Consider the following 19524-nt stretch of genomic DNA (forward strand, 5'->3'; position numbering starts at 1 on the left):
TGACTGAGCAGAGTACAGAGTATAAATGTCAGGATAAATTACCATTTTCCATTAAGGATTGGTGAACAACTAAATCCTCACTCACAGAAATACATCTCTCTGGATTTAAACCTTTTGGCTCCAGTCCATTTCTGCAGTCTGCCCTGCACTTACAGAGAAAAGCCATTGATGCCTATGGGAGTGGTGTCTAAAGATGTAGAGGGATCTTAATACGTATTTGTGACCTTACAAAGATGATCAGATTATTTGTTTGGTAGCTCATGTCTTCAGAAATGTTTCTTGCTAAATAGCAAAACCACTTTGATCTGCCATTAAACATTTTCTTATATAATCTGGAAAATGTATGCATAATTGACAAAACTAGAAGGAACTGAGTACAGAAAGCAGAAAACAACATTTAATTTCATTTTTACATTTATTCTATGTTCAGAAACAAGTATAATATAATTCTTATTTTACAAAGTTGATAATTAAATATTTTTTAAAAAAGACTTATTGGCCTTTGATAAGTAGTTTGGGACATGCATGCTAATACAAAGCCAGTTTTGAATGACAGACATTTAAATGCAGAAAAGTGAGTTAACAAAATTTTCAGATACACTTGAAAAGGTGGCCTGTCCTTTTATATACCCTTTTCCAAATGTAATTTCTCCATTTTTCGGCAACTTCCCCTCCCATGTCCACTTTCTAAACTTTAAACAAATATTACAAAATAAAATATTTAGAAATACAAATAATACACCCAATAAAGTACATTAATTATGATGAATGATAACGGGAAAGAGAATCTGGCATAGTTGTCTATGTGGTAAGGGTTTTTAACATGGAAACAGTCAAAGATACAGAAAAGTCTTTTCATTACCGACATTGCTGAACTACACACTCTGTGTTGATTTCTCTCCCTTTTTCTGTCACTGCTGCTTTGTTTGCTTTTGTTTGAATCAGTCTTGTTTGCACTGTCAGGGGCACTGCAACTGTTTGTCACTGCTGCCAGGACTGCATTCTTCTCTTCTTCATCATCATCATCATCAATAATCTGATGGGGAACACAACAGCAGGTACTTAAGTGCATGTTTCATCACCTGTTTATTTAGAGCTGCAGCAAATGGGATTTTTCCTCTGACGACTCCTATGTTTCACTCCTCAACTTCAAGGACAAGCACTTGCATGCACTGGCAGCTCCTTTCAGCTCTCAAAGCCTCCATTTATGGGGAAAACATTGACTCAAGCAACGCTATACAGCAAAAACTTTTGAAGCACTGTCAAGAAAATCTGGATTTGTTCAAATATGGACAAGGAACTTTACTTAAGATAGCAGCAAATCCCTGAAAGGCACAACAGTAAACTGTCTTCTGCTCAGGGCAAATACTGGCAAAGGTTAGTGCCTAGAAAGTGTGAAGACAAAGCCCCAGCCTGGAGATGGAGAGGGTGGGGGAGCTGCCAGACCAGGCAGCTGAGCTGGCTGCACCCCAAATCCAGCACCCCAGGATGGAAGACACTCTCCTTGTTTGCAACTGGCTACCTCTTTCTGGTGCTTTGTGATAAAAATCAAGTGACTTTAAAAATAAAGAGGGACAAGCCCCACCCACAGCTGACTTAATACTAAATAGCTTGTGATACTTTCTGTCAAGTCCTGAAACTCGTGCTTTAAGTTCAAAGCTATGCTAGGGTTAAGAATATTTCTATGTGCTTCACTGCATCAAGACAGGTCTTTGGAGAATGTTGTATAAGCCTTCTGGTGGGTTTTGTTTCTCTGATTAGAAATGGCTCAGAGCCATAAAGTTCATGTATGAAATTTTCACCCTTTGAAGTCAGTGGGTTTTCTGTTACTGACTCAGAGGACACAGGATTAGACATCAGCTGCAGCTTCAGCTCTAAAACTTCCTTGGAATTTCTGGGGTATTCAGTTTGGCTTGAGATATTGTAGAGACACCAGCAGAAACGAGCTACAAAGACCGGCTCCAATTTTGTATCTAAACTAAACCTTATTATGTATACTTTGAGGAGGGGTCATTGTAATTCAGGTAGGCATATATATAATTTTTATTTTCTCCTGATAGTTTTATTATCCCCCAAATCAGTAGGTGGCATAAATGTAAGACAAGTCTAAAAAAATTATTTGTGAAGTGTAGAATGCAGAATCTCTTTCTTCTGAGCAACTTGCTTTTTTCCATTTGCATCATGAAAAGAAACAGTTTACAAAAGGACAAACTTTTGAAAGGTTAAGATGTACATCCCCATGTGCAGCCAGACAAAAAGCTCATTTAGGTATACCCCAACTATTAAAGTCAAAGAAAGCCAATTAAGCCACCTAAGTGGTCTCCATGCTGGTACAGAATTGCTCTTCTGCCCAGGGTGCATGTGTACAGCACGAGCCCTGTCTTCTTCATCTAAAATTACTGACACCCTTGAAAATTAAAGTGGAGTCTGGACAATGTCCTCAAGTTGCTGTGAATCAGTGAAGCAGAACAAATGGCAGTAGAAAAGGGATTAATGCAGCTTTCCACTTTCAATTAAAAAAAAAGGGGGGCGGGGATATTTTATTTGAGAGATAAACATAGCTCAAACGTAGCTTTTAGGATGACACACATATCATCCTAAAAATAAAATTACCAAAAAACCTTGGTCATCCTCCACATGGCCTCCCACACCTCTGAAAGACTGGGACAAGAATCTGCCTATAAAGCATTAAGAGGATCAATCCATAAAACTCCAGTCTGAACCTTACATAATCCCCAGGGTAGTACTAAAATTCAAACCTCAAGTTTTCACTTGAGGCCTGACTCTGTTATAAATATCTCTCTCTTCTGCTTCAAAAAGTCCAGGCAGCTGAGGGGAGTGCTGGGGATGGCAGAGGAGCCTTTGTCAGCAGTGCCTGGCACTTGAAATGAGGCACCAGAGCAACAACCTAATGAATGCACTCAGTACTTCAAAGGTTAATAAAATAAAGGAACCTGACAGAAGAGTCCCGACTTTTTTCCCCTGCTTTCATTTTTCATTATGACATCTGTACTTCAAAACCATCAGGGTTTGGGGCATTGCTCAGTTTAAGAGTCCATTTTTCTCTCAGGTAGGGCTGGCTATCAGTTGTTCAGAATTAATTTTATTTCAGAGCATGAAAGGACATTGTGTACGTGCCACTTCTCCTTTCTCACAATGCATGTGAGCGATTCCCAGGAGGCTGATGTGTTATGAGGCTTTTCCTGACTCCTTTCAGCTCCCCAAGGGGCAGTTCTCACTTAAGCAGAAAATACCATAAGCAGTGCATATGTACAGGATTCTATCTGCAGTGCAACAAGGCTGGGCTCTTGCAAAACAGAGGGGAGGTTACAGCAAAAGTGCTGGATCACATAGCTTGGAAAGGAGAGAGTTAGTCTAGAGAACCATACCTGCTAATTTATAAAAAACTGCAGTCTTATAGAGTGGGTTTATCAAGGGACTTTTCCAGACTGTTATGAAGAAGTGATCATGATGAAAGACTGAGCCAGTTTACACTGTATCAAAAAAAGAAATTGTGCTGTGAGTGTTCAGCTGTGGCTCCAGTTTTAAATGTCACTCTAGGTTTTTTCTGGATGCCAGCTGTCAATGAGGAAATGGCAGCTGGCACTAAGGAGGGCTCTATTTAGACACCAAATCGGTACCATTCAGGAAAGATGCTGTACATCACCCAAAAAGCACTGTCTATGACACCTGATACTGGGGCTGCTGTTTACACTAAGTGAAGTGTTTGCTGACATCCAAGAGCCAACAGAATTGGAGGAAAGTTGCCACTTTCACTGGATAATAAAGCTGCTCAAGCTTAAAAATATTTCAAACCAGAGTGTTGCACACCTGGAGCTTATGTGCTGCTCATAAAGACTGCATGAGGCTTGCACAGAAATACCACAGAGGCTGAATATCACACTTATAAAATGATTTGCAGTTTTCAAACTGTTCTCCGTTCTGCCTCAACAGTGGAGGTTTAGGTAAAAGACAAAGGAAACCCAAGGAATATTTCTGTGCTTTGTAAGAGGACACAATTAATGCCTTTGTACAAAAGAGAAGAAACTGAGGAGAACCTCTCCTTCGAAGCAGCCTGCTGCTCTGGAGCTGATGTGAATCGCACATCCTGCCTGACCTTCCTTGCAGCAGGTGGTTCCTCTGCTTTTGCCATTAGCTTTGAAGGTGTCTCTGTGGGTCCTGGTTCACATGATGGGAAACATTGCAAGAGCATGGATATGATGAGCTCTTTCACCAGTTTATGTTCAAAACTGGAGCTCTCAGGGGCTTCAGAAGGGTTTGATACGCCTGTGCCCAACTTCTTCAAAGAGCAAAGCAGGAAGCAAGTGAGTACAACTAATTTCTATACAAGAGAGAGGGTGACATTTCCATTTCACCTCCTACATTTATTTACATAATTCTGAGTGCAAATTTTCTATCAGCTCACATATGGGAATAACAAACTGGGACGTGAAATTTCCAATTAACCTGTGTCCACAAGAGAATACGCTAATGAGGACAACACATTCACAGTGACGATACTCACACATAAATTGCTAAGTACCTGCTAGACAGTGACATGAGATTTTAGCTGGTATTTTTGCCCTTGTGATGTTTTTGTTTTTATAACAAGAAATGAGAAATACAAGTCAGGTGTGCTCTCCACGACACCCAGATCAGTAAGCAGTGCTTGCCCTTGGCTACAGTAGGAAAAGGACATGACAAGCATTTTCCTTATTCTACAGAGTCACAAGCTGATCTAGGACCAAAAAACTGTTCCTTCTCTTATACCCCTATGTTTGTGTGGGCAAGAAGTGCACTTGGCTTGCTTGCTCACTCCTGATGCCCAGCAGAAGGCAGGAAACAAGCCTGAAGTGAAAGACTATTTCTTCTGGTCATTAAGGTCATCACAAAACTTTCCTTTCTCATTTTACAGCTGTACCTCCACGTACTTCCATGCACATTTTTGAAGGCTAAAAGTTCCCATGTCCAGCCCATCTGCAAGCATGAGTACCTGCTCCAGATGAAAGGGAATCTGACAGAGGCAGGTGAAAGCAAGGACAGCATAAGTGCCCTTCACAGATCCAAAGATGCTTAATCATCCAAGCACTGAAACACTACTTTCTTACCCAAACCTCCAAGCAGTTTTTTTTTCTGTACACTATGAGCAAAATGACAACCACTTACATCACAAGATGGATATGCTCACAGGGAATTGTCACTGCTGTTACCTTGCCAATAAAAATTACTTATAGGCTTTCCACTCAAATCCTCACTTGAAATGAGTGTTTGCCCATTTGCACACAATCCCCGATAGACGTTATCTCATAAAACCCACTGGGGTGGCTCAGCTTTGTGTCCATTTTGCAGTCTTTCTCCACACACCTAGACACAACAACAGCTTTTAACATATTCTTGTGCATTTGCAGTACCTATCTTTCATCCAAACAGCCAAAATCTCATTAATTGATTAACTATCTAGACATAACCCCCCCTACCCACGTATTGCCCGATCTTCAAAAGGTTTTGAAGCTCCTCCACTTGAGCTCAATATCCTGTTTCTTGAGTATATTGAGGAGCTTTGCTTAGGCATTTGTGATGCTCTGTTCTAATTTGGCTTAAACAGTTAACAATATTTCTGCTTCTGGACATTTATCCCTACAGCACTCAACCAAACTTCTTTCTGCCTTTTTTTTCCTTCCTATTATTCTCATTTTCCATGTTTTACTTTTTTCTATTAATCCAGAAATTTCATAAGCTGCTTAAGTTTTTCTTTATCATGCATATTAGGTTCAGTTCCATAATTAAAAGCTGCAAGACAATCATCTTTCAGCTTCCTTGTGATTTATTTTTCCTTGCTTATGAAAGCACTGCTATACACTGGAGATTGAAGATGTGACAAAACCTCTTCATGAACCTGTCCTCATTATTTCAGCAACCATCAGACTCAAAACATACCTATGTTGATTTCATCCATTTTTATTTTAAGTACATTTCACAGCATTTCAGAGTTGTGAGAAACACTTTAGAGCTACAAAAGCACTGTTATAATAATGACGCAGAAGGGAAAATGCATCCCAGTCTGACTTCAGGTGCAGCTGTTGAAAGAGAAGTTGAGAGCAGAAAGCTACAGGCACCTGATGCACCCAGCACATGAAGACATCTGCCAGGAGACTGACTCATGTTCCATGCATGCGCAGGTTTCATACATGGAATGTGGAATGCTATAAACTCTTTTTTTCCCGTATTGCAGTAGGATCAAGGCACCAAGCTCAGCCCAATTTTTGAACTGTGAGTTAATGCTATTGCCTGGGAGACAAGAAGTGCCAGTGATTTTTGTGAGACATCCAGAACATTTTATATGTAGCCATAAAGTACATACCAAAAGAGAGAAGGAAGAGTGCTTCAGTGTGTTTGGTCTCTTCCAGAAAAGCTCCAGGTATACAAATATTTTTTCTTTTTCTCAAGATTATTATGTTTCCCTGCCCTAATTCTAAAAAAGAAACTACCTTAAATACATTTACCATTAGTGTTAAGATAATTAATTCTTTTTAGCAAATGTAATTTAAATCCAGTTTGTAGAACAACACCAAATAATTTACCTTTGGAAGCTCCTTTGAGCTGAGTTGATGCAGAGTGCAGAAATGAGTCACAGCATACTCTAACAATGCTCCAAAGATGAAGCTGAAGCAGATACCCAGGTACACATCAATTGCCTTAATAAAGCAATTAGCATTTGGGAGTGAAGTCCTGGCTCCCATCATCAGTGTTGTCATCGTAAGGACTGTGGTGACACCTGTGGAATTGAAAAATATATGTTCTAGTATAACACAGATGGCACTGAGGGCCTCTGCTGCAAGGGCCCTAATGCAGGAGAGTTCTCCCTGGACCTGAAACTCCTAGGATGCCACAGCATTTAATGGGTCATGTTTTAGGAAGAAGACTTTAAAATTAACTTGTGACTCTTAAGTTAAAAGCTTAAAAAGAGTAACAGAAAATGTTAGCAAAGCTGAGAAGACTAGAAATTAAAATGAGAGAGATTTTGGTGTCATGGAATATATAATTATGATTAACACATTATTATTGCAAATCTATGGAAAAGGTCCCTTTAAAATATTCAGATATCATTTTTCTCAGTGTAGTTGGCCACTGGCCTCATCCAATGTGAAATCCTTCTTTATTCCCTGTTCTGTAGGAGTATTTTTTCCATCCCACCTGCAGCTTGATCAAACCTGATTTGCATTCTCTCCCTTTCAGAATATCCTTTCTTTGAAATTAATTATATTTAATCTCTTATAATTCTCTTGCTATTCATGTGTTAATTAGTATGTATGGTGAGACCTCACAAAAGCCTCACAATTGTCTGTGCATGCCATGTATTTGAATATGTTTAAATTATTTCCAAAATGACAGTTTTTTGCTTTGCTTTCAGTGGCCTCCTCTGCCTATAAGTCTCCTTCCTGTAGCTGCCAAAGGCACTTTTCTTAGCTAAAGAATAGCAATGCTTTAAGGGGAATCCACATGATGCACTGAGTAGGGCCAACCCAAAAAGTAATTCCATAAAACTCAGAAGTGTTTGCAACTTCAGGACATCGATCCAAGTATGTGCAATAGAGAAGGAGTCTCAATGATCCTGGTTTGGGCTGGTTTGGGTTGGTTTATCAGCTTCTCACCTATGCAGATTCTGGCTGGAACCGATGACTGGCTTATCCAAAATGACACCCAGGAGAGCACAACCAGAAGGATTGATGGCACATATGTCTCTAATATGAAATACAAGATGTTTCTCTTGAGTTCAAAGTGAAACACAAGTTTTGGGTAACGTCCTGGGGAAGGAGCAGGGAAAAAAACACTGTGAAGGTGCAATTTTGAAAAGATCCTTGAAATAACAACCTGTATTACTTTGGTGGGCTACAATGTGGAAAAGGCTTAACAAACAAGCTTGTAAAAATTAAACACGGCACTGAAAAATTCAGATTGAAGACTCTGAACTGAAGGAAACAATCAAATATGTAACATCCAGTCACCATATCCAGAGTTTTATTAAAGACACCTTGAATTGGAAATTAAATGAGGATTAGTGAAGGAAAAAATAAATCCATCGATGCATGAAGTTGATGTTTCACCATACAACACAAGGCAAGGAAATTTGAAATTGCATATGGATTTAGCTGCTGTATTCATAACAACAAGTGAGCTACTGTACAAACTAGAGCAGTAAGGATTGTCATTTCATGGGTTCTTACTTTTAACTATCTCACATATCCAGTTTGTTTTGCTTTTCATTTACTATTGCTCAAGATGTGGATTGAGGGTACCTGCTGACATTGCTGACCTACCTCTCACATTCCACTTAAACCCAAGCAGTATCTTTGCATCCCCATTACCTATTTTTCCTTTGTATTACTCCATTAGAATGTTTGTGCTGCTCTGAGCAGTGTCACTGTTGTGGCTCAAATTATTTCCTTCTAAGTCAGTGATTTCCAGAAGATGAACTTTTGATCATAGAGTCAAATACAGAACTGTGTTTCATGAGGGGATAGCACACTCATAAGCAAAGCCTGAATTTCTTATCCAGCTCCCTAACTGAGCAAAAATTGGCTGTGTTGAAGTATACAACCTGAAATTGTTACCAGTTCAATGCATTACAGGAAAACAAAATCTTGCTTTTTAAATGGGCAGAAAAGACTTCTTGTTCTGAAGATCCAGGTTACAAATTAACTATTATTAAGCTTTTACAAAATCATTTTAACATTTGCATGCCAGTGAGATATCAGTGAGAGACTAATGCTCTGTAGTCCAATAGCTTTGGCTTCTGCTATTTAATACAAAACCTATTTTCTGGCACCTATATCTGCTTCCAGTGCTGCCTGCTGTGAGTCAGGACAGAACTACAGAACAGTGAATTCACTTCAGCAACAGCAATATAGGCACAGACAGGCTATTTGTGCATCCCTCAGGTGTACTGTGAGACACAAAGAAGAGCACTTTTAAAAGCCTGAAATGCAAGCAGTGGATGCCAAGAAATGTCTTATTGCTCCCGGATGAGAAAATGGATGGCTAAATTTCAATTTTTAAAAGCATTGTATATATTGCATCAAGAGAACAATAACAGGATTTTTAAAACAGAAAGAATTGCATTATGTAGTCTGACCCTAATCACAAGCCACTAAATTTCCTTAATCATCCCTTGCTTCGAACTAAATAATTTTGGTTGGAATAGAGCCCACCTTTCACACAGATATGAAGACTTAGTCTGAGGATACCTAGACACACACCATTTCTCTTGGTAAATAATTCTCTTTGCTAAGAATCAATGCCTAATTTCTAATATTAACTTGTTTTCAGTTTTCTGCCACATTGAGCATCTCCTCCCTACTAAATAGGGAAGAGATTACTAAATAAACTAAATAGTCCTCTGGTAGTCAGTTCTTTCTCCTTCCAAAGGAAAAAATACACTGTATTTAGGGTTTTTCTTTGTAAATTCAGTCTATGTTTTACACCATTATCACATTTTTATGTGAAAAGAGGGACATTACACCAGTGTACCTCTACCTAGGCTGTGACTTTTACCAATACAGTTGTTTCAATAAATGTCATTTTGCTCACCAAAACTGGTTTTGAGTGTATGGAGACCAAAGTAAAGCACTCAGAAGTCAGGGAGTGAAAAACTCACAGATGACTGTGCGACCTTACTTTGCCTGTCTGCGCCCACCGTGCTCTGAAATGGGCGCGGGGCAAAGGGAAAGCTCTGAGTCTGTACAACAAAAGGCTGCAGCACAAAGCACCTGTAGGGAAAGAGAACCAGATATTCCACAGAAACTGCTTGTGCTGTGCTTCTGTGCTGACCACAGGGAAGGATGTGCCCAGCAAAGGGGAGTGAAGAGACCAGACCATCCTTCCTGCAGAGTGCCACAGGCACCTGGGGATTTCCTGCGGTTCAGCCTCAGAAGAACTCATTGTTAAGAAGGAAAACTCTGAAACAGCCAATACAGCCATACAATAACACCCTCTCCTTGTTACTGCCCTACAACTGTATCTCTATTTACCTCAGTATAAGAGTTAAGTGCATACATGTGAAGTTACTTCAAAATATCAGATTTAAAAGCCACAGTTCACAATTTCCAAGTTTAGACAAGTCCTTTGAATATTCTGGTGTTATTATTTTTTCCTATGCCAGAAATTTCTGAAGTAATGTGAAAAAAGAGAAATAGAGATGTAACAGCTTATAGCTAAGTGTTTTTTTGGGGAACAAAAAAGAGACATTTCTCTAACCTTAAGGCTTTCTTCTTGCCAGAATCCAAAGACATATCATGGACACGATAATAATAGTGTCAGTATTTCTCTAAAGAGTTCAGAAGAGCTTTTATAATGGAAATTTTGAAGCAACCTATATATAGAAATCATCAGAGCTCCTCCTGTAATAAACTGAATGAATCAGTAGTCGAGAAAAAGTATTCAGTGCACACTTATGCTAAAGAAATGAGCAATGGGATAAAATGAAGATAGGGAAATATTGCAGTCCCTTTTTCATCTACACCACACATGTACCAGAAGTTATCATCTTTAAAAAGAACAGATTTGCTGCTCCTGTTGCGTGAGCTGCATATGAGAGAGCAATGCTGTATCTCATTGCCTTTGACTGGCACATCTGAGACCATGATGCCATCAGCCAGAACAAAATTGAAACAGGTTCATGAAATCCTAGTCCTGACTTTACTAGAGTTAACTCAAGTACAGCTCAAATTAACTCCTCAAAACTGTCAAGTTTGCCACTTGCTTGACAACAAAATACTTGCATTAAAATGAAAATATGTTTTTTCTTTCAAGTTTCTGGCCCATGATGAATGTCACCTCAGTGTGAGACTGCTCTGATTTAAATTTGTTAACATGATAGAAATAATTTCTGTGCAGATATCCAACTGCAGCAAAGGCACAGCATTAGCACTTATCAAAGTATTGAATTGCTCTGTGTAACAGTTTTCTCAGATGAACCTGAACCTAAATGACTGTCAATATTTACACTCTAAACACACCTCAAGGTGAGGTATTCTACTTAATGACCCCAAAGCAAAAGAAAATTCAGCTGAGTAATGCAGGCTTTATAGAATTTATGAGAGAGCAGAAGTACAGAAGTAGACAGTAGCTCTAACTTGTAGATGAAGAACAAATCCAAACATCAGATGGCAGTCTCCATACCTACTCTAACCCCCTCTACTGCTAAGTACCCGAAAAAGGAGAAGGTCCAGCTGACCACTGTTGTTAAAGCACCATAAAATGTATATCTGCACAGGCTTTAGTCAGTAGCTGAGCAGGCCTAGGCCTAGGTCTGAGTCAGATCTTTCTGAAGGCAATAAAAACTTGTTTATGTCATTTTATAATTTGGCATTGAAGTTTGTCTTTTGGCTTTTAAAATTATATTCTAATTTACAGTTTTGATTATCAGACACTTTGTATAGACTTGCCACTGATGATTCTATCAACAATAACTATTGCTGCACTGCTTGAGAAATATATAAACCTGAACAAGCTTCCTTTTCACCCTAGGTCATTCATTTTCTGATTTTCCCATTTTTCTGTGGCATCTGTTCTCAGCTGATGGCAGAATGCTGCACCTTTGATCTTTTCTGCAGCATTTCTGACCAGTGAATGGTCCCAGCAGAGGTAACTAAGGAAGGACTGATTCTCTATAAATACTGGCAGCAGTTCCTAATTTCCACTCTAAGTGCTTTGGGATGGGACCATCTTCCCCACAACCACTTCCTGTGGACTTTCTGCTGAACTCTACTCCAGTAAAAGACTGCTCCACATCACTCTTTATGCAAGAAGCACTTTGGTGCCCTGCACAGAGGTGTGCAGCCAGGCACAAAGAGCATCCTTTTCTCTCTCATGAATTATTTATGCTAACCCCTTGGGTGTCTGCTAAGATGTGTGATGTACAACTCACACAAGCACATCAGTGCAGTTCTACCAATGCATCATCTCCTTCTCATCTTGCCTCTTCTAAGGGCAGAAGACAGGAGAGCTTAAAATAGATTTTACATACACTGAAAATGTAGTTTTCAGTATGCAATTTTGTTATTGCTTGTTTACAATGAACATGGGCAGTGAATAATGTCCCCACTTTTACACAGTAAATAAGTTGTGCAACTGAAATGCAATTCTCTGACTGTTGCAGGATGCTAAGGGTGCCAATATAAATTACTAATATGGTATTACAGCTTTTTTGCCCCTCCCTCAGAAAAAAAACAGTCTTCTGTCTTTCATAGTCTGGATCTTACAAACTACCCCTTTCTTATTTGCTTTTCAGAGGTCAACTAAAGGAAATGAAAGTTCAGGCTGGGCTTCTCAAAAAGTGCTCCATCTTAATAAAAATGCTTTACAAAAAATAAGTTTGAAATTCAGATTTCCTAAGAATGCAACAAAGCCTTTCATGTAGTGTATATGTGTATACAAATTTATCCACTTAGCTTACCTAACAAAAAAAACAACGACAAAAAAAAAACAGAAAAAATTTTGCCACTGAAAGTTTTTCAAGTGTTGAGGTATATTTATGTCTATGCTATCAAGAACTTCAGAGGAGTTAATAAATAATGCTTCCTTATAGTCTTTCCATTCACTGCATTTTTATATGAGTTTATGTTACTGTAACTTTTTCAAAATTTCCAAATTTATTTTCTTTCTAAACTGTTCTACACTGCAGAAGAATCTCAGAAACAACTCATGATGGAAAATACCAACTCAAGTGGAAAAGCTTGTTTACAAAGAGGGATGTTGTGACCTAAGAGAAGTAAATTGAACATAACATGATAATAGACAGATATGCATAGGTAATTGTTTAAATCTTAGGTGAGGCTGACTGAAGACTCACCAGGTAAGATTATTACTGAATACCTCTGGGATTCTTTGTGGGCCCTGTATGGCAAAGAATATGTTCTCAGAAGTAACAGCTGGAGAGCAATTAGAGACAATAAAAGAACAGATAAAGAGAATGGGGGAAGATATTCAGCACACCATACCTCAAAAGGAAAAGTACTGAAAAACCTAGAAAAACTTGATTATTAACTAAATAATCTCCTGAATCTTGGGAAATTGCAGGTGAGCCTGTAGGACAAAGCAAGCAGTGCTTCTATTTAGAAAGAGACCATGACTGATCAACATACACTCTTATACAGACTTCATGTAATCTATATATATATCACAGTCTCAAGCTGCGCCAAGGGAGATGCAAGCTAGAAATAAGGAGGAAGTATTTTACAGAAAGAGTAGTCAAATACTGGAATCATCTACCCAGGGAGGTCGTGGAGTCACCATCCCTCGAAGAGTTTAAAAAAAGACTGGATGTGGCACTTGGTGCCATGATCTAGTTGAGGTATTAGAACATGGGTTGGACTCGATGATCTTAAAGGTCTCTTCCAACCTAGAATTTCTGTGAATTTCTGTGAATATTTTGTATACATTTTGATTTCAGATCAGTAATAATAAATAAGAGCAACTGCTCAGTGGCTTAGCTGTGACATTGAGAAGCTGACAACAGGCAGTGGCCTGGGGACCACAGAGCTTCAGCCCTGCACAGCCACACAAGGGCTGAGGGGCCTCTAGCCCAAGGAGGCTCAAGCAGGATTTGAGACAGACATCAAACCCCTGGCAGCGACTGCAGACAAGAACAGCAGCCAGCTCCTTTTGCAGCGCTTTTAAGAGAGCAAATATCTTGTCTTTGTGCATCAAGGAGCAGAGATTGAATTTATGCTTCTGTCTCTTCTTTCCTTCTGTTCTGCCAAAATAATGCCATTTGAATATGGCAGTTTGTTGACTTGACATTTTCCAAGTGGGGACGTGCGCTGAGAGCCCTGCCTGGCTGCCATGCCTCTCCCTGCCTTCTGGGATGAAGACTCAGCATTAGACTAGACCTGAGCAAGCTGAGCCTCTTCATTCCTGCTGCTGCCAAGGACTTGACAGGAGGGCTGAGCAGTGGGTGAAAGACTTAAGGAGAGATGCTGGGGAAAAAAGCTAACAGTCAATTAGCATGAAGTTTTAAATTATGTTCTTCTTCTTTCTCCGACTAAAAATGGAAATTGAGATTAATTAGCTATTACTTGATGTGAAAATAGAAGCATTTATGAAGTGGGAACACATAGGGTCTGTCCTGTGCCCAAAACTGCTCCCTAACATGATGACATAGTTTGAGTGTGTTGGGAGTGAAGTTAGCACGTTTGAGAACAGGACTGGAGTTCAAAAATATCTCACCAACGATTATAACGCAAGTAAAACAGGGGAATTCAACAAGTATGAAGTCCTGCACTCAGATGGGAATCATCATCTCTCAGAGATCAGGGTACATGTGGATACAGGGCAAAAAAGGAGTCAGAGAACTAGGAGGAATCACTAGTGGAACAAGGTCAAAAACGCATGATAATTTTCTTTAAGAAAGGCAAATATCAGCCTAGAATGCATAAAGAGGAAGAGATTTCATGGAACATATTAAGTAAACCCTTCCATCCTCAGAGGATATCTAATGGGAACCCATTTTTGGGTGCTGCATATCAGCAAAGAGATGAAAATTCAATGGGTGAACAATAGCAAAGACAGTGCATCTAGAAAATTGCTTATATGAATTAAAAAAGAGGAAAATTGTTGGTCTGAGAAAAAATGCATCTGTCTTGATACAGTGAAAAGGCTGCTAAAAAAAAGCAGGACATTTGTCTTCAATATCCACATAATGGGTTTGAAATGCAGCAAGGGAGATCAAGATTAGACATGAGGAAAATATGCGTGTAATAAACACCAGGAAAAAAATCATCTAGGGAGGCTGTGAAGCAGACACTTTGGAGGTTTGTCTGACTTACTCCTAGAAACATCTGTCAGGAAGTAGGCTGCAGATATAGATGACCTTGCCTTGTGACACAAGAATAGATTAAATGAATTTTTAAATGTATTTCAGCCTTATTTCTATGATTATTTCTACAAAAAGCTACACTGTAACAGTTCTTCATTGCTTTTATGTTTTTCCAGTAAGAAAAGCAAGCTTTTTATATTAGTATTTATTACTCTGAGAATGCAGCTGGTGTTGGCTGGACAGCTAAAATGATGCAGATAATATGGTTTGGGAGTCCAAGAGTTTATCAGTGTACAAAGAATGAGGACTATAGTTAAAGACATGTAGGAAATGGTTCTAACAATTAAATTACCCCTGTCCAAAATGAAATTGTTCTGTACCAAAACAAAATCAACACCAAACCCTAGCCAGAAATCTAGCTAACATTATTCAAAGTGACTTACTATTATGTGATTACAGTAATGTGATTACTATTATGTGATACATGCTGTTCTACAAACAAGATTAATCCTCAGTGTCCTTTTCTTAAATTTACTGAAGTTACTTATGCAGGAATTTTGCTGACTGCATTTTAAATTTGGTTCTGTCAGTGGCTGTACTGAACTTGGGTTTTGCACTGCTGTACAATATTTCACTTGCACAGCAGCTGTACTGCCTGTTCATGTTCACAGAGTATCAAACCCTGATTGCTTTTTCTGCTGTGTTAGGAAATACTGCACACAGCTCTTCTCATAACTTTTGCTTTAGCCCTTTGAATTGTAGTGGTAATAAATAGCTGTTATTTATAATGTTATTGTTATTTATAAGCTACTCTCATACCTATTAATGGTAATGAGGAAATGCAAAACATCATTTTTCATTTCAAAATTGATTACACAGCTCCATAATCTGGTTGTTTTTTTCTTTTAATATGGCCTACAGTAGGCACTGCTTTCCAAAAAAACTGTACAAAATAGCACCTAGTTCAGAATGACTCAGTAGAAAATTAAGAGGATTCAGAGATTAAATTTTAAAAGCACTGCCAAGCACTTGATAACATGGCTGTCTTGAATAGGAGAACTGGAACAAGCAGGTGTGAGAAATTTTAATTTAATTAATTTGTACGTCTTAAAACATATAATTAAAACAAAAAGTGGCTTTTGACTTCATACATTTGATTCCTGCCAAGACAAAGGGAGGAAAACAGCATCATTTACTGGAAGAAGAGCACAGTTCTGATCTGATCATACCTCTTCAACTCTAACTGGAAATAGGTTTTAGTCAATTTAGTTAAACAACAAACAAAACCAAAAACCAACCAACCAAAACAAACAAACAAAACAACCAAACTTTTTTTTTTGTCTTTAAACTCCTGATTCTGTGATAGAATGTGATAGGAATTAAGCAGGTTTCCTCTTCCCCTTTCCTGTATGGTGAACAGGTCCTAATACCCTTCTGGGCAGAACAGCAGTAAAAGATTATTCATTCATTGAACCTGATGCTGCTTACTCAGAAGCTGTAAAGAGGAAGGCAAGCAGATGTCACTTACATAAGTAACAAGAAATTCTGTGATCCTCAAGCCTGCTGGTATTTAATTTATACTTTTACATCCATTTAGAGAACTTCAATTTTTTAGCCTGAATTAATACCTGAAATTAGATCACAAGTTTCTCTGTGTTGTGTTATTAAAGCAGAAATACCCAATAATGGAATAGAGAAAGTATATCTCTGTGATTCAGAATTAGAAACATGTCCTCTGGTGAAACTGCAGTTTTGAAGGATGTGTGTGTCTTGATTTAAAGATCACACCCTTGTGTGGGTGTGCTGACTTGAGCAGAAGAGAAACTGGGTACACAGTGAAGAGCAGCAATGAAGGACCTGAGAGTAACTCAAAGAACAAAAAGGTTTGGCAGGTCTTGACCTCTCTGAAATCTCTTTCAAAATCTCTGGAAAATAATCAAGAGCACACTGTTCTCTGAGGTTAAGCCCTGCAGTTAGAGGAAACAGCAGATTCCTAAGGTGGGCAGAGGAGCAGATCTGGGGAAAGGCTCCCGACCCTTCCCTGGGCACAGGAACCTCAGGTCAGGCAATCTCCTTCCTGCTGCCCACCAGGCTGGGCAGAGGCTGCCACACAAACAGAGCAACTCCTACAAGCAGTAGCCATGAAACTCAAATTCCTGCAGCTGTGAAAGCACACAGCATATTCTTGGAATTTCCACAGATGAATAGAGGCTTTTGACTTGCCTTGTAAAGCCAGAATGGCTGATCTGAGCTGGGTACCTCAAGGTCCCTGGTCTGCTCCAATTTAAATGCCCAATTGCATGCTCCTCTTTCTCCACAAGAGCTCTCCCTGACAAATGGAAGGAGCAGTAGGTTCTTGTTTGTAATTCTTTAGATAATGTGTGGCCTCCAAGAAAATGCTCAGTCTTTATATTAGTTTGGTTTCTGCTTGTAACTTGGATTTCTGCTTGTAACTTGGAAAGTATTTACGGTTTCAAGAATGGAAAACTGTCATCCTAACAGAAAGCAGTGTGCTCAGTTCTTTAAGCTGCTCTGTTTCCAAAGCCATAGTTCAAAACTGCACCCAGAAAGTGTTTTAGGGGTGGTTTTACCTGTCTCATACACAGCTTCAGTTACAGAGGTAAAGTGGTCTTCTACTGTGTACTGTGCCAGCTGGAGTGTGTCCAAACCTCGAACTGAATCATTTCCTCTGGTCCAGTAAAACATGACATCATTGATGTTATAACCCCCTGTAGTGAGACACAAGCCAACAATTGTGTTTATTTTGTGCAATAATTAATTTGTGTTGAGCACACTTATGGTTCAGCTGTTTCTTATTTGTGGAAGTGCAATTAGACATAAACAATGATGGGTTTTGGCAGATTGTAATGCCTGTTCACAAAAAAATTTCCAATACCATGCAAAATCTTGTAAGTTAAAAGCTGATGGTTTTGGACGTGGTCTTTTTATATCTTCTATTTCAGTATAAATGACAAACTAATAAAATAGATTAGTACCACCTGGTATTCTAAAGGCAAAAGCTATTAGGCTCTAAGAAAATAGAGCTTTTATGAATTACTGCACTTGCCAGCATTTTGACTGGACGTGAAATGTGCCGTGTGTTGCATCCCAAATGCTGTTTCTCAGTGCAGTGCATTGGTCCTCATTCCCATAGAGATGAAGGATGGGGAGAGCAGCACAGCTGCTGCTCACTGGTGCTGTGCTCCAACCTGAGCTTGAATCATCACTTGGGACAAGGTTTTGGCTGAGGAGCTCGGATATTTGCCAAGAACACCAGCTTAGAGCTGATGTTTCTGCAGGCTCAACAGCATGGCACGCTTCAGGGGCCCCAGGAGGTTCCCTCTTAACCTTCAAGCAGTAATTAGGAGCTGGATGAATCATCTATCAGAAGGCAACTGTGTTTTGCACACACTTGTCAATGTGCAGCACAATCACAGCTAAAATACCTCTGTAGCTTTTCCCCCTTATATAAAAGGCAGCCACTTTACAGACTAGTGTATTTGATTAATTCAAGATTATGTTAATGTAATTTACATGTTAACAGGGAGCATTTGAACATCTTTTTTCTTTAGCTTACTTAGATCAATCATTCTTGTATTTGACAGATTTATATTGTGCAAGTTAATAGCTCAGCTTAGGGAACAGAAACATGAGCTGATGATTATTTTTAGACTTTAGTCAACTGTTAAGTAAATTACAGTGAGACAATAATGCAATACATTGCACAAGGGTATATGCTGCAAAAAGAACAAAGCTCTAAAATCACAGAAAAAAGAGATGTATTAAAACAAAAACAAAAGTGCCTTTTAATATTTTTAAGTTATTGGGATTTTTTTCTTGCAATGACAAAACAGAACTGATTTATCCAGCTATCTCATGCAGGAAAAAAAAGGAGTTCATAAATTTTATTGTAAGGAAACACTGGGCTGGTTATCTATTAAATGACAATTTCACCTGAAAAATTTTTCTCTGCTCATTTTTTAAATGTACATTTTGTTTTCACTATCACTGGCGGTTATAAGAAAAGGTGTCATGGCCTGGAATCTCTGCTCACATTATCACATTTATAGCAATTAAAGCCAAAACAATTTTGTGTCAAAAGACTAAGCCAAAAGCATATGCGTCCAAGCTAAGTTTTCAATTCCCTAAAACCATATTCTGGGAAATTTCCAAGATTTGTGAGATGTAAAATAGAAGTAACATTTTCTATAAACAAATGATTGCATTGTCCTTAGTCAAAACAAGGAGGCTCATATAACCAGGTTTTATGCATGATTTTGGCCATGGATTCGTTTTACTTCCTTTCAGTCTAAATGAACTACAGACATTTAAATAAAGTCCAAAGAACTAGAGAGTACCACAGTAAATTTCTTTTTGTTTTTATAAGATATTCAGCCTTCCAAATTGTGTGAGACAGGATAAGTTCTTGGTGCCCACATGAATGATAACGACCATATTTTGAAACAGAGGTTATTTTGGTTTTGTTCCAAAATATTCTCATTAGTGGAACAATTAGTAAGTTTGGGTGATCCTTCCTATGAAGATTTTTTGAGTATAATAATTCCAAAACTCTTAAGAAGAATTTTTACTGAGAGAGCCTTCCCAATAGTCAGTAAAGTTAAATAGTACAGTGCTCCCTCTGTGCAAAGTTGTTCTTTATTCAAGGGATTAACATTTTACTAATTATAAAACATTTCAAAAGTTTATAG

The 19524-nt window shown here is 38.7% G+C and overlaps 1 protein-coding gene across 1 annotated transcript in view; it reads right to left on the reverse strand.

Annotated features, from left to right (window-relative positions):
* Window positions 1-375: 375 nt before the first annotated feature.
* The window catches only part of LOC136559390 (gamma-aminobutyric acid receptor subunit pi-like), a 45567-nt gene continuing 26418 nt past the window's right edge, over window positions 376-19524 (reverse strand). The window contains exons 7-10 of the mRNA XM_066554568.1: window positions 17407-17544; window positions 7653-7805; window positions 6582-6775; window positions 376-1036 (exon numbers count right to left, since the gene is read on the reverse strand). Coding sequence (XP_066410665.1) covers window positions 722-1036; window positions 6582-6775; window positions 7653-7805; window positions 17407-17544 — 800 coding nt within the window. The 3' untranslated portion in view covers window positions 376-721. The remainder of the gene's footprint in view (window positions 1037-6581; window positions 6776-7652; window positions 7806-17406; window positions 17545-19524) is intronic.

The sequence above is a fragment of the Molothrus aeneus genome, chromosome 8 (assembly GCF_037042795.1).
Source record: "Molothrus aeneus isolate 106 chromosome 8, BPBGC_Maene_1.0, whole genome shotgun sequence".
Classification (NCBI taxonomy): Eukaryota; Metazoa; Chordata; class Aves; order Passeriformes; family Icteridae; genus Molothrus; species Molothrus aeneus.